The sequence below is a fragment of the Simochromis diagramma genome, unplaced genomic scaffold (genome assembly GCF_900408965.1).
Source record: "Simochromis diagramma unplaced genomic scaffold, fSimDia1.1 OVJJ01000324.1, whole genome shotgun sequence".
NCBI lineage: Eukaryota > Metazoa > Chordata > Actinopteri > Cichliformes > Cichlidae > Simochromis > Simochromis diagramma.
In genome coordinates this window covers 809,833-826,152 of record NW_024386918.1, presented here as the reverse complement: position 1 = coordinate 826,152, position 16,320 = coordinate 809,833, and the positions used below count along the sequence as shown (strand labels likewise).

At 40.7% G+C, this 16,320-nt stretch overlaps 1 protein-coding gene across 9 annotated transcripts in view; it reads left to right on the top strand.

The window, feature by feature from the left end:
* fat3a (FAT atypical cadherin 3a) overlaps window positions 1-16,320 on the top strand; it is a 197,083-nt gene that overhangs the window by 43,135 nt on the left and 137,628 nt on the right. For all 9 annotated transcript variants that reach the window (XM_040036486.1, XM_040036487.1, XM_040036483.1 and 6 more), the window contains exon 2: window positions 6,560-9,893. In XM_040036486.1, the coding sequence (XP_039892420.1) occupies window positions 6,587-9,893 (3,307 nt within the window). In that variant the 5' untranslated portion in view covers window positions 6,560-6,586. The remainder of the gene's footprint in view (window positions 1-6,559; window positions 9,894-16,320) is intronic.

Sequence of the window (16,320 nt, the reverse complement as noted above, 5' to 3'; positions counted from 1 at the left end):
GGACTCGGGACAGAAAAGCCGATCAGCTGATCATTGATCAGTTTCATGATTGAAGTAGCAACAGGAGAGAGAGAGAGAGAGAGAGAGAGAGAGAAGAGGCAGTCGCTCCATATATCGGTTGTTAAGCTTAACGCGGGAATGCTTTACAAACATTCAGAGATGAACTTACACATTTGTTTTACTTCTCTCTGGGATAAGTTCCTCGGAGATTAATGCCAGATTGGTAACGAGGCTACAAATACACACAGCCGCTCTATCATGTGAGCACACTGCTGCGACGTGCTACGGTTATGAGCCGAGTTACGCCATGTTGCAAGTTTTGTGAGGTGCTTTTTTGATATTTAATGGATCGGATGACATTTTTTATTTCTCTCCGATATCCGATCCAGTAATTTACATCAGGATCGGTCCATCTCTACTTTTTAGCAGATAACCTGAAAAATATTCTGCAATATTCTTAAAACATTTAAATTTCTTCAGTATTGAACAGCAGAAATTAGGCTTTCTTGTCCAAGGACATTTAAGTTAAACAAAAGAAAAGAAATAAAGACAGCAGCCGACAGCGCTGTAAACAACGCTAGACTGGTCGGTAATAAGCGAATGAATAATGCCAAAAACAGAGATTTGAGATGGGGAACTGTTCTTGAAGTACACAGAGAGAGAGAGAGGGCTGTGCATGAAGTGTGATTTTTATCGTGGTGGAAGCAAAACAGCAAAAGTCAGAGGGAATTCATGACGATGTTTCTCAAATGTGAAGCGTAGTTTGCTGCTTCTTTTGCTGCTGGTTCAGTGAATTTTGGTTGGACAGAGACAAAACCTGCAGCTCAGAATCTAGCGCAAAAAAGATGTAAACACAGCGCGGACCCGACGCATCAGAATCAGTGAGCTGTCGGCTTTCAGCCTCGACTGCGTGAGTGAGTGTAAATAGGTCCTGCGGATCAGCCTGTGAGAGGTGAGAAACCCGAGAAAGAGAAAGCTGATTCCGATGCGTCTGCGCTCTGTGTTTACTTCTTTGTGCAGAATCCGTGTACCTGCACTAGTTTGCTGTTTGGTGGTTGTTGAAATTGTTTTGTGAGCTTTAATCTGGCATTTCTGGCAAAATACATTTATATTTAAAAGGATTTAATGAATCGATATCGCTTTATTCAAGCTACTCACCTCTATGTGCCTGCACTTTCAACTGGACCACGGCCTATCAGAGAGGTCCCACCCCTTACTATCTCTGATTGGTTTAGACCACGACAGGGGCATAATGTGTGTCTGTTGTTGACCACATGGAGACTTTCAGAGTTGCGGAGTCTTTTTTTTTTTCTTTTTTTTTTACTCGAAGAGTTGGTCGCACCGCTGCGACCTAAGATTTTTTTTTAGTCGCACCATTGAAAAATTTGGTCGCATTTGCGACCAAATTGGTCGCACTCTAGAGCCCTGATAACGTAATAACACTGTAAAAATCTATAGCTAACTATCTGTTAGGATGCCTGGGTCGTTGACCCAGGGTATTTGAGTTTATTATATTATTTATACTTTTTAGTCTTTGGTTTCTTTGAGTTCTGTCTTATGGTTTATGTCTCTGTCTTCTTTAGTTGCTCTGTCTCCCCTATCACCTGTATCCCCTTGTCTAGTTCGCGTCTCTGTGTATCCTTAGTTCCTATATCCCCGTGTTCAGTCAGTGTTTGTGTCTGCCCTGGTCCCATGTTTCTGTTCCCTCTGTAGTGCCTGCATGTGAGTCTGTGTTATGTGTTTCCTGTTTTACTTTGAAGGTCTCTGTCTTATCTCAGTGTGTTCAGTTTACGCTTCCTTTTGTCTCGTCAGTTCTGATTTGCCCCAGCTGTGTTTCCCTCCTGTTACTCATTCCCTGATTGCTCCTTCTGTGTATTTAAGCCCTGTGTTTCTCTGTGTCTGTGTTGCGATCTACCATTTATTTTGCTGTGTGTTTTGCCAGTCCACTGGTGTTAGTTTATTTTGAGTTTTTCCCAGTTATGTTATGTTTGCGTTCAGCATTAAAGCTGTTTTGGTTTAAGTTTGTCTCTGGAGTCTGCATCTTGGGTCCTATCCCTGTCCACACACAGCCGTCACCTAACAGAAGATCGCGACCAGAACATGTACCCAGCAGACTCCGTGTGGTATCAGCGACCCGCAGTTTCTGCCTTCCTCAAGGAGAGCGTGAGGCAGGAGGCTAAGCATGCCCAGGAGCTCCAGTCACCTTTCTATGGGTCACGTTTGGCTTTGGGAGGGCCCCGCAGCCTCCAAACTGCCATGGCTATGGCCGAGCCAGCGCCTATGCCTCGGGCGATCAGGTTGAGCACGTGCTCATTCTCTCCAGTCGCTACACCTCCGCCTTCACCCCTGGATTACCAGTCCGACAAGAGGGTTAAGCGGCGGAGGAAGAAAGATTATGTGACGCCGGACGTTAGACTCACTCCGCTGCAGTCCTTCGCTCTGTTTTTGCCACGTTCTGAGCTTCACAAACTCTCTGCTTCCTCATCGCAGCCCAGTTCGCCCGGAGGAAGCGACGCTCACGAGAGAGAGAGAGAGAGAGAGAACGAACATACTGGGATTGGGAGTCACTGCACCTAGCGCTCCGATTACCACTGGGACCACTGTTACCCTCACCCTTTTTTATATATATGTGTGTTTGTATGCTTGTATAAACATTTGTATATACAAGCATATAAACACATGCATGTGTGTGTATATATAGATGTTTTGTAATCTTTTTATCTCATTTATTTTACCAACACTTGGTGTCTTTTAAAAGTGCTATACAAATAAAGCTGACTTGACTTGACTTCTTTCAGTACAGGCTAATGTCCTAATCAAAATGCTTCCAAACCACAGCGATTCAATATATGTTGTCTGTTTCACTTCTTAGCTTGTAAGTTCACCACATTTGGACGCAGAGAGAGTTTGGTCTGCAGCCCTGGTGAATTGTGAGTGGCTGATAATTCCTAGACCCGGGGAGGAGTATTTCTGGTCAACTCATGAAGGAAGAAACCTTTCATTTCTGATCTCTACCGCATAGATACTTGTTTGTATGGTAAAGAAAAAAACTATTCTGTTTGCTGCTTCACATTACCTTGTTGCCTCAGTCAGCTTTTCACTGAGAGTATGTATGCATATGTGTCTGTGTCCATGCATATGTGTGCTTAACTTTACATGCTGATAACATCTTTCTATAGATCCATAAAGGTTTTATGACCAGCAGGCTTGCCAGCAGGACTGTTTCTCTGAGTTACATGTTAACCTATAGCTGTGTATTAGCAAGGTCAGACAAAGCAACTTCTCTTTCCAGTAGAAGTTGCTGGTTGCCGTTTGCCATGTATTTCAAGGCTAATTAGCCTGTAATAAAAAGCTAATGACAGGGTGTTTAGAGCTGACAGTAAGTGGGACTTCTCTCAAGAGAATGATGCTATTTTTCTGTGTGGCTGATGTGGTGTGTGTGGCAGACATTTAGCTGACACAAGCTTGTGGGATTTGCTGGTATAGTAACAACATAGCAATTATGCAGCAGAATGATGAAAAATTATTTTAAGCTCGCATTGTTTACAGTGTTTATAAGAAGATCTGAAGAGATGGAAAGTTTGATGAATAATTATCATTTTGAAACTTTTTATATCCTCAGAAACCACATCTGTCCAACAATGACAAAATAATATCAAATACAGCTCAGAACTGTCAACTGTTTACATTTTACAGCAGATGGAGTCTAATATTAAGCTTAATGCTTAATGTTGTGTACTGTTGAATGAAAAAAGGTACTAAAGTTTTTTCTTACTTCTTTAAATTAGACAAAACTGGCATGTTGAGGTGCCCAATTCTTACAGAGGGATATTTGCAGCATTTGAATTAATATAGGCATAATATAGTATATGTTATAATTATCAGAATACAGAACTCGTAACATGCAAGGGTTAAACCTTTGCTACAGAGCTCGTTGTCCAACTGCCCATCTGCAGCTCACTCTGCAAAGGAGCTGCACCCAGCTACATTGGAGGGCTTTTTAAGCATGAACTGTCTTTTTAAGGTCAAGCCAGAACATGTCAGTTGGATTCAGGTCAGGACTTTGACTAGGCTACTGCAAAGTTTTTGTTTTGTTTCTCTTAATTCATTCAGAGGTGGACTTGCTGGTGTGTTTTGGATTGTTGTTCTTCTGCAGAACCCAATTGTGCTTCAGTTTGGGGTCATAAACAGATGGGCAGACATTCTCTTTCAGGATGTTTTGATAGACAGCAGAATTCATGGTACTATTTACCACAGCAAGTCGTCTAGGTCCTGAGGCAGCAAAACGGCCCCAGACCATCACATGTATTTTACTGTTGAAATAATGTTCGCTTTCTGAGAGCTGTGTTATTTTACGCCAAATATTATGGAACACACACCTTCTAAAAAGTTTACCTTTTGTCTTATCAGTCCACATAGTATTTTCCCAAAAGACTTTAGGGGTTCATTGAGATGTTTTCTGGCAAAACTGAGAGGAGCCTCTATGTTCTTTTTGCTCAGCAGTGGTTTTCGTCTTGGAACTCTGCCATGCAGGCCATTTTTGCCCAGTCTCTTTCTTATGGTGGAATCATGAACACTAAGGCAAGTGAGGCCTGCAGTTCTTTGGTTGTTGTTCTGTGGTCTTTTGCGACCTCTTGGACCAAAAATATCCCAGGAGCTGCGGTCTTGGGGTAAATTTGGTCGGCTGGCCACTCCTGGGAAGTTTCACCACTGTTCCATGTTTTCGCCATTTGTGGATAATACTGTGGTCTGCTGGAGTCCCTCAGCTTTAGAAATGGCTTTATAACATTTTCCACACTGAGAGATCTCAATTATTTTGTTTCTCATTTGTTCATGAATTTCTTGGATCACAGCATGATGTCTGGCTTTTGAGAACCTTTTGGTCTACTCCACTTTGTCAGGCAGGTCTTATTTACGGTATTTCTTGATTGAGAACAGGTGTGGCAGTAATCAGGCCTGGGTGTGGCTAGAGAAATTGTACTCAGCTTTCCAAAGATGTGATACATCACAGTTAATCTATGATATAACTGTGTGCATCAAGGGGCTTTATGTTGTAAAGTAAAGAAATTACAGTAATACAAAGAAAACAGAGAAAACCCTAACAATCATGAGCAAGTATTTTGGCGACGGTGGCAAGGTTTCTTCCTTTTAACAGAAAAAACGTCCAGATAAACCAGGCTGGAAGACAGGACAAAAATAGGCTGTAGAAGACCGCCAGCGATTAATAATAACTAATCAATAAATGCAGAATGAGTGTTTCTTCTTCACTCATCTTTTTTCAGTCCGTTATACCTCTGTTAGTTACACTTCTAGCAATTTTTCAGCTTCCACTGCTTTGTCATTTGCCATTGCTCCTTTTGCGAGCGGCAGCTGTCTGCTATAAATTTTGGCAGAACCATGCCTTTCAGGAAATGTATTGAGACAGCAATAAACCTAAAATTGTGAACTGGTACTATATAAATAAAATTAATGGTAATAGTATTTCAGATGTTGCAATGACAGAATCCCTTAAATTGTTTCTACTCCAAGTACAAATAGGGGAAAAACAACCATTTGTATGTATTATTACTGTATTAGCTAAGATACGTAGTGACTCTGCCAAAAGTGAACAAAAACAGATTGGAAGGGTTATTTCAGTACTGAGGCATAATTGGTGTGCCTCAGTTGACAGTTTAATAATGTCAGAGAAAAAGAAGAAAAAGTGATATTTTCTGCACTTCTCTTAGGATTATCGTCACATTTTTCACTCACGAATGACTACTGAATTTTATTTAAATGCACGCTCAGGTTTCAATTTGTATTGTTTCAATTTGGGGGCACTGTTGCCAAGCTAAATAGGTTTACTTTCAACAGAAAGTAAATACTCTTTCAGAAGACTCGGAAACCATCTGCCTTTCCACTCCATCTCTTTATCCCTTGTGGAGAAAGTGCTTAGTCACCAAAATGCAGACTATTGTGGTAGTCTTACAGCTACAGCATGGCTTTTACTGGAAAAGGTTTCAGGCCAAAAGTGCAGATTGGCACATACTTGTGGCTGCTTACTTACAGAACACAGTATTTTCTTTTTTAATAAAAGAGAGAACACATTGAAAAAAGTAGCTACTTTGCATTTGAAACCACATCTGGCTTACTTTTGGTGATATTACATGGTTTTGAAATATAGTACTGCAATTTTCAAGTAATTTAGAAAATGGGTTATGATAGGGTCAAAGTATAGTAGCAATTTGTCTCTGCAGTTATGTTCTATAGTATGTTGATGATGATACAATTCTTCCTAACCATATAATTGTTTTGTTCCTTGACAAACAACCACAGCTTTTTTTTTTTTCTAAAACTAGCAGTTGATTGTCGGTATCCACATACTGCACAAGGATGATGTAAGTTTCATTATGGCTGCCAAGTAACTGCACTCAGCTGGGTCATCTCTTTCAGCATCTCTACTCCTCTAATGGTTAACTATGGCTATTAACTATGGTTAATTGGCAGAGACTGTGAATGAAAAGAATCCCCCCTCCTGTTGCTGACGTTTCTCTCTATGTCTCTGCCTTTCTTTTTCTAGACTGCTTCAGCATGGAGTTATGATGGAATGGATATGAATATGAGCCAGTGGGAAGGCATTCGAGCCCCTCATCTCCGCCTGGCCTTGCTGCTGCTGTTGGTATTCTTGAAGTCACCACTCTGCAACGGTCAGAACACCCATGGGGCTCCTCAAGATGAATCTCACTTCAGCTTCACTCAGCCTGTCTACCATGCCACAATTTATGAAAACTCAGCAGCACGCACCTATGCCAACAGTAAAATTAAAATGGGCATCCACCTCGCCCAGCACTCCTGGGAGATCCGCTACAGAATCACCTCAGGTGACGATGATGGTTTTTTCAAGGCAGAGGAGTATGTACTCGGAGACTTCTGTTTCTTACGCATAAGGACTAAAGGTGGTAATGCCGCCATATTGAACCGAGAGATTCAGGATAATTATGTATTGACAGTGAAAGCTTCTGTCAAGGGAGAGGCTCTTCTTGAGACCTGGACTAAAGTCAGTATTCAGGTTTTGGATATGAATGACCTCCGGCCCTTGTTTTCTCCTACCACATACTCCGTCACCATAGCAGAGAGCACCCCTCTCAGAACTAGTATAGCACAAGTTACTGCCACAGATGCGGATATCGGTTCCAATGGAGAGTTTTACTATTTTTTCAAGGAAAAAACTGAACTGTTTGCTGTACACCCAACTAGTGGAGTGGTTACTCTCAGTGGAAGGCTTAATGTCGATGAGCAGAACCGTTATGACTTAGAAATTCTAGCGGTGGACCGTGGCATGAAGCTTTATGGAAATAATGGTATTAGCAGCACAGCCAAACTTTTTGTCCATGTAGAGCGTTTAAATGAACATGCTCCACTCATGAATGTCCTCACCCACAGCCCCTCATGGCTGGATAAAAATCTTGTGTATGCAGTGGTTACTGTTGAGGACCAAGATGAAGGCTTAAATGGAGAAATAGATTCCTTGGTCATTGTAGGAGGAGATCCTTCAGAGCAGTTTTTTGTTGACAGAACTAAAGAAGGAGAGTTTGCTATTAAAGCCTTTGAGTCAATAAGTCAAAAGTACCCTTATGGCTGTAATCTTAGCTTGCAGGCTAAAGACAGGGGCACCCCGCAGAAGTTATCTGCTGTTGAAGTCATCCAAATCAAGGTCGAAAAACATCAAAATTCAGATGCTAAATTTATGCAAGAGTTGTATGATGTCAGTTTAAATGAAATTTCACCTCCAGGTACACTTGTAGTGGCTGTTAAAATCACACCAGAACCTGATGATGCAGAATATATCTTAACAACCTCTGCGGATTCATCCTTTTTTCAAATGAATACCCTAACGGGTGTAATCTCTACTGCTCGCTGGTTCACTCAGGTGTTCCAGGATGTCTTTAATCTTGAAGTAATGGAAATGGATAGTAATCTCAAAGTTAAAGTGAGGGTAACCATTGAGGATGCCAATGATCACACACCAACATTTGCTCAGTCCTCTTATGAGGTTTTTGTTAATGAAAGTGTACCAGTTGCAACCAGTGTATTAACAATTTCTGCAGTTGATAAAGATAAAGGTGAAAATGGATACATAACTTACAGCATTTCCAGTCTTCAGCCATTACCCTTTAAAATCAATCAGTTTTCTGGTGTTATAAGCACTACTGAAGAGCTGGATTTTGAATCCTCATCAGAAAGCTTTATGTTCATAGTCAGAGCATCTGACTGGGGGTCTCCTTACAGACGAGAAAGTGAAGTCAATGTAACAATCCATCTAGAAAATGTAAATGATAATCAGCCATTGTTTGAGAAGGTAGCATGCCAGGGGATTATTCCTGAGGATTTTCCAGTAAATGAAGTTATTACTACAATGTCTGCAATTGATATAGATGAATTAGAGTTAGTGAAATATAAGATTATTTCAGGTAACGAACAGGGGTACTTTGACCTCAACCCAGATTCAGGGGTTCTTGCACTGCAGCATTCTCTCTCAAGAGCCCATCCAAAGAGTGGTTTATTTAGTTTAAAAATAACTGCCACTGATGGTGAGAGCTTTTCGGATCCTATGTTTGTCAATATCTCAGTTGTTTATGGAAAATCTTCTTCCAAACATTTCACATGTAAAGAAACAAATGTGGCTCAGAAATTAGCTGAAAAGTTACTGAAAAAGTCCAAAGCTAGCAATAAACCTAAAATTGAGGAAGGTTTTATTGACCTTTTTTCTGTGAATCGGCAGACACCCCAGTTTGACAAAACATTTCCCACAGATATTACTGTGCAGGAAGACCTTAAGGTAGGCTCAAGTGTTTTCAATGTGAATGCCTATGATGGGGACACAGGTTTCAATGGTCAAATTCTATACTCTATTTCAGATGGAAATATTGATAACTGTTTTACCATTGACATACAGACGGGACTTATCAGTGTGTTCCTACACATGGACAGAGAAAAAAGAGATCGCTATCTCCTCAACTTAACTCTCTATGACCTTGGCCTTCCACAGAAAAGTTCCTGGCGGTTGCTTACTGTCTATATAGAAGATGCAAATGATAATGCACCCCAATTTTTGCAAGAAGGAGGCTTTAGAATTGTCATACCTGAAAACCTAGCCATAGGTACTGACGTCATCCAGGTTGAGGCCATTGACAAAGATCTTGGGCCCAATGGAGAGATTGTATACTCTCTTTTGACAAGCACCACTCAGTTTGGTATCAATTCCACTAGTGGGATATTATATGTTGCTGGCCAACTAGACAGGGAGTTTGTCTCTACGTTTAACCTAAAAATTGAGGCTCGGGACAAAGCGGAGAAAGGAAGCCAGAAGTTTTCTGTAACCACACTGAAAATCATTTTGGAAGATGTAAATGACTGTCCTCCACTATTTATCCCTGCTGTGTACAGAACCAGGGTTCTGGAGGATCTCCCAGTAGGAACAGTTGTAGCCTGGTTAGAAACTCTGGATCCAGATTTGGGGTTGGGAGGCCAGGTTCGGTACTCCCTAGCCAGTGATTATAATGGATGGTTTGAAGTAGACAGGGCAAATGGAGTTATTCGACTCACAAAGGAGCTGGACTATGAGACACAGCAGTTCTACAACCTTACTGTAAAGGCCAAAGACAAAGGAAGGCCTGTTTCTCTTCTTTCTGTTACCTTTGTGGAGGTGGAGGTTGTAGATGTGAATGAAAACCTCTATGCCCCATACTTTTCTGATTTTGCTTTGACTGGATTAGTTAAAGAAAATGCCCGTATTGGAACCACTCTACTCCAGGTCACAGCTAATGATGATGATGCTGGCAGAGATGGAGAAGTTCAGTACTCCATTCGAGATGGGAGTGGGCTTGGAAGATTTGCCATAGATGAAGAGACAGGTGAGTTTTCTTTGAAAATGATATTGCGTGTCATGCTTTTAGTCATGGCAAATGAGAATTATTGCATAACAGTTTGAATTATGGTTTTAAAACACTATATGGTTGTATAAAATTGTCTAGTGTTGTAACGTTCTTGTTACTGAAGTGTATTGTTTTAACTAAAATAAACAAAGAAGTCAATACAACGTGAGTTGGGGAACACAGTAACCTACCGTGCTTTTTCAGATATAAAATCTGCACAAATTGGCTGTTTAGTTATTTTCGCATTATTGTTAATACTCTAACTGCAGCTTTTAGAACACCCTGATAATAATTTATTAAAATAGTCCCCGCTAAAAGTAATGAATATGGAACATGGAATATGAAGATATTGTGCAATAAAAGATAGCCGGACCAGGACACAATGACAAAAAGTGGACTACTGGATCAAAAAGGCATAAAAGAACATAATGAGAATAGGGCACTGTTGGAATGATACTACACATGTAACTCCAATGGAAGTGGTTACATGAAGACGATGTGAGACCTATGGAGTCTTTGACACTGAACATCTGGACTAATGCAGAAACAACTAGTAGCTCAGTGCTCCAACATCTAGAAGGAGATTGACGAGGTACAACACAAAGGGAGAGCCAGGATGTCAGGTCAGGGGGCGATATCATCAAAAAATTCAAAAAAAAAAATTCAAAAAAAAATCCTGGTCTTTCAATATTGGGTACCAAGCCCCAAGAGCAACAGATGTGTTGACTGTAGTGAGTGTGAGAGAAGCTGACCTAAGCGATAGGATCATGGCTAATCTGGCTAAGTGGCCAACTACCAAGACTATGTTAAGTATCCTCTGAAGGGTACTAAATGAAGGAAGTAAATGTAGCATTATAGACAATACCTACTGTGACCATCACAAAAACAATCTGGGGGTGGCTGTAGCCACTCTCCATTTGCTGGAGAGTGGAGCTAACTAAAGCCTTTGAAGCATCTGTGTGCTCCATAGATCTGAAGTCTGAGAGTAGGCTTTGGTTGCAGAGCAATTAGCAGGGCAAAAAGTTACCAATTTCCAGGAGCTTTTTGCCTCTGTATTCGGGTAGATGGTGGAGCAGGGTTAGGGTCCCTGGTCTGATCCCTGGCTGCTGGAGTCTGCATGCCAAAGTAGTCTAAGGCAAGATACTGAACTTGGTGGTCTTGGGTTTTCTACCCAATATTTTGAGCTTATTCTGTACTTATTATTCATTTCTTTGGAATTAGACTTTCATTTTGTCCCCTTTGAAGGTAGTCATCGGCCCACTATTGATCATGTGATTCATCACATGAGCCAAGGTGTGAATAAGGTGTGGGTCATTACCATTACTGAGAGTTCAGGTGTGAAACCACTGAGACCTTGTTACAAGCCTTGTTACAAGCCATCATAAGACCTATTGAGGTCACCTGAGGCAAGGTGTGAGTAGTTCAAGCTGTTGGACTAGACTACAGCATTTACTCCCCACATGTAACAATGTGAATGAACCTTGGCGAGCCTGGTGAACGAGCCTGTTCCTTCCTTGGACCACTTTTGATAGATATACCTCTTTTCCATTCTGCTCGACTTGATTTGACTCTACTGAGATTTGTCATTTTCCTTTAATTTCCACATAATTTCCTTAGGGGTTAACAAACTATGCTGATTGTGATTCTGACTCTGATTAAAATTACGTACAACCTCAATGTAGGTGGGTTTATAGCAACGTGGCCCAAAAGTCCTGTGACGTAATTTGAATGCGATACAGAGGAGATCGAGCTGTATATCTATTGCTAAACGGATCACCTCTATTGTCTGCCAAGGCTGCACTCAATACTCGAAGATCATAGTGTGAACGGCAAAACAAGAGGGCGGAAGAAAATGGAAAGGGATATTTTACAAATTCTGAAAGCATTTCAAAGAAAACAAAGTTAAATGCAGACTGTGCAAAGTGGAGCTTTGCTTCCATGGCATCACTACTGCTGTGCACAAGCATTTAAAATGACAGCACCCTGGTGCGTTGATATCAACTCTGAATGGGTAAGTTTTAGAAAATTTGTGTTATAAGTTTTAAGTTGATTTACTCTCTATACTTTATTTGTGACAAATTAATAGCTTGTGTGGCTTTAACAAGTATACATTTGAAGTTAAATTGGTGAATGTGATTGAGCCTAAAAACATAACAAAAGTTTACATTGGTAATAGGTAGATTTCTTTCATTGAACAATTCATAAAGTTAAAAGTCGTGTTATTTCACACTAAAAATGTACTTATACTATAATTTGCCAGTTCTCTGCTCTATATTTTAATTAACTGACACCATTGAGTTTAGCGTGGACATCCCAAAGGATCTTAGCTCTGTCATTCTTAACCACCCTCTACCTTTTTGTGTACACAAAATGATAATGCCTGTGTTTTGTATGAGAGTTGTCAAAGAACCAATAACCACTTGTGGAGAGCTACAGAAAGACCTGGAATCAGGGGGGTGACGTAGGAGCAGTGACATGTAAAGATGCGTGGCTGAGTTGCTCTGCGGGGATACGCTATTTTTTTTTTCATACAAATTTTGTGACATTCGGCACTAACATGTTATCTGTCGTCAGCTGAGAACTTTGCAACAATGTCAGGGTCTAAAAATACCAGAAAGACTGATGGAGCCAAGGCCACTGATAGCAATCCTACGTCCCCGCGCTATTGGCTGCCATAGCTAGCTCGGAGAAAAACGTAGTTGCTAAAATTTCTATGCTGGAAGCAAAAGTTGAGACCAAGTGACCTGATCGATTCGCTTCGCATCAATGTTTCTGACCAAATAGATGAAGTGCAAACTGAGTGTGGACTTGGAGAAGCAAGTTAACAATCTGAAAGAAATTGTTTCAGCTCTTTTGAACAAGACCAAAGACCTTGAGGGGAGACAGCGCAGATGCAACATTCGAATACTTGGCGTGAGGGAGCACTTTGAGACTGGGACGTGCCCTGTCCACTCTGTGGCCCAGCTACTAAAGGAGGTTTTGGGCCTGGATACCGCTCCGACACTGGATTGGGCATATTGCAGCCTACAGCCCGTCCCTGCGAGAGACCCAGGCCACTTATTGTCAAATTTCACTACTTTCAAGAAAAGGAGGAGGCGCTTCGCAGGGCCGCGCTAAACAGTCCCCTGACCCATAATAGAGACAAAATCTTAATTATCCCGAACCTGCCATCTGCAGTTGCAAAGAGACGGGGGCCTTTAAAGAAGGTAAAGATCTACTGTGCTGATGTCAGGGTGTGAGATTCGGGATGCTGTACCCAGCAAAGTTAAAGATTTCTTCTCCTCTTGGAGAGGAAATATTCACCAATCCAGCTGCTGTTAAAGACTACGTCAAGAATCACATCTTGGCTGTGTGTGGGAGTCAAGATACGGGTTGAGTAGACTGTGCTACCTAATTGCTCTTTGACTCTGACTGCACTTTAGATAGAGGTTTGTACTTTTGCTGCTTTTATAATTTAATAGGTCTTCATATAATTGTTTATCATTGAGCAAAGTTAACGACCAAGAGAAGTCACGTGTGCCTTTCCAAACTGCCAGATATCTAAACATTATGTTATAGCTGGCGTTCCCTGTTAGGGGCAACTTCTGTTTTAGAGAGTGAAGAGACATGTTGGATATAAGCTCTTTTGGGGGGGAGGGTGTAGCTGGTTTGTGGGAGTTACGTTTGTAGTTACTCTGGGTTTTTACTTTTACTTTTTTTTTTCCCTCTTGTTGGCTGCAGTTTTGTGTGTATACTTATCCCAAATTATTGTGCGGCTTGCTTGTCATGATTGTTTTGCAAGTGTGAATATGGCTAAGTATGCAACCAAAAATGCTGCAACTACACCTCATTCTACTAAATTTATTACACGGAATGTGAACGGTCTAAATAATAAAAAAAAAACGTAAAAGGTTATTCACTCATCTGTTTACTTTCAAACCGGATATTGTCTTTCTACGGGAGACACATCTGCGCTCCTTGACACAAAGTTAGCTCTAAATCGCGGGGGGTTGCCATTCTCGTTAGAAAATTTTTTCCTTTCATCACTTCAAATCTAAAATGCGATGTCGCTTTATGATAGTTACTGGCAAGCTCCATAACACTCAGATCCACTGCATTTCACTGAGCCCAAAATACTATTCCTTCTTCTCCCCTGTGCATCATTTGTATTCAAGGGTTGATTATTTTCTTTTGGATAATTTCCTTATCCCATGGGTCACCATGTGTAAATACCATACAATTGTAATTTCTAATCATGCACCAGTGCAGGTTGATATCTCATTTCCAAATGTGTGCACAAGGCAGCAGTTCTGGAAATTTGACTCAATGTTAACCCTTTAAAGCCAGTCGGAGCGGGCACGCTCCGTTTTGCGTAACTATTTTTAAATCCCAGTAGAATCGGAACCACGTAAGATAGCGCAATAATTTTTTTGGCATATGAAACCAGATGAGTTGTACTTACATCTTATGCCATCAGCTTGTCCTAGGTCACGGTTTCCTTGCGCATAAAGCTTTGCAAAAATTGCATAAAAAGCGCTTGCAGGAACAAAAACATAATATTCCAGAAACGGGCTTTGCTATTCGGAACACTTCCTACATTGAAATAGATGTCAGTGCGAACTATTGCATGTCTGCCATTACCTCCCGAAAACCGGAAGTAACGTCATTTCCGCGTAAAATGTAGTTTTTTATTTGTAGGCTTTATAAACCTTTACTGGTGTTTTTAAAAGTCATGTTTGACTTTATGATTTTCTGAATAGTTTCTAGGATGCTTAGAACTCAAATTGCACTGCTTTAAATAGTTTATTTTTATGCACATGCTGTTTTCTCTGCAAATTTGCATCATAGGATTGTTTTTTGTTTATTCTGCAGTATATAAAAATTGGTGTATCTCAAAAATAAAACTATGAAGACACTCAAAATAAATTTCCTGTTGTTGTAAACTATTTTTTGCAACTTTTTTGTATTTAAGGTTTTGAGGGATAAACCTCTTAAATTTCTCTAAGTAGAAATATATGTAAAAAAACAAAAACGATTTTCAAATTATTTGTAGTTTATTGCACTTTTTTGCACTTTATGTAGTTACTATGGACTTACTGCATACATATTATTAAGATTTGGGCTATAATGGTTGTATTGATGTATAGCAACTTGAAATGCTCCCAAAAATGGCTCCATAGTGTGTAAAAATATTAAGTAAGTTCTGGCGGACACCTTGACGGAATTAATGCTGCTTTCAAGCTATTTTATCAGGATCTCTATACTTGCCACACTGATTATTCAGAGGCTGACTTGGACTCCTTCTTGGGGAACATAGATACTCCCACTATTAACCCAGACCAGGGGTCGGCAACCTGCGGCTCCGGAGCCGCATGCGGCTCTTTTGTCCTTATACTGCAGCTCCAAGTGGTTTGGGAAAATAGATTAGAAGTATTTAGCTGAAATGTATTTTATTTGTGTTTAGTTCTTTTTTTTTTAAACTTGTAGTTCTAAATTGGAAGATTATTGTGATATTGAAATATAAAAATAAAATTATATTTTATTATTTTTCATCGCTCAAAATAAGCGTCACACTCACGGAAGCCGGTGTACCCGCCGAAACGCCGTGCATTTATCGAGACTTTAAACCCAAGGTAGGCCAATTATGGATCTTCGGATCCACATTATGTCAGCAGCTATTCTCCACCGTGAACTATGTTAAAATCAAACACCGCTCATTCCTCACAGATGACAGCTTACAGTCCTGCGTAAAGATAAAAGTGACTTCGTACAGCCCCGATTTGCAGACGCTGTGCGCATTTGGGATATGCGCAGAGGTTCAGGAGCAGAAATTCCATTGTAAACATACCACGGCAGACCCGCTGCTTTTCAGCATCTCTTTATTGACCACTTTTCACACACGGTTGCTGGACGCATACAGCCGGCTGTAGCTTTTCAGCTCACAGCCCGACAACACAACAGCAGAGCAGAGAGAGCACAGACTTTAAGGCGGCGAGGCGTGATTGCGGGTGCCGCTCAGGTGTGTCCGCCTCCCCTGCAGCGGCACTGCAGACCACGCCCCGCCACACACATTAACCAGGTAAAATACATATTTAGGCAGAATTTTGCAAATATCTATTTTTTTTTTAGCAGCATAGTACTTTTTTTCCAATTATTTTTTTAAAAGTCAGGTCAAGGCTCCAAAAGCCCAAAGGCGATATGAGGGTGGCGGCTCACAACAGTTTTTGTTTGCTACATGGATCATTTTAGTTCAGCTGGGTGTCTTTCCTTTTGTTAGATTTCTTTAAGAGTTCAAAATGTGTTAATTACATAAATAAAATGTAATTTTCTCTGTAGCACTTCATGGATTTCATAAGCAACACACCTTAGTTGCTCTGTGGATTCTTTTAAAAAGCAGTTAAAAACTTTTCTGCTCAAACAAGCCTTT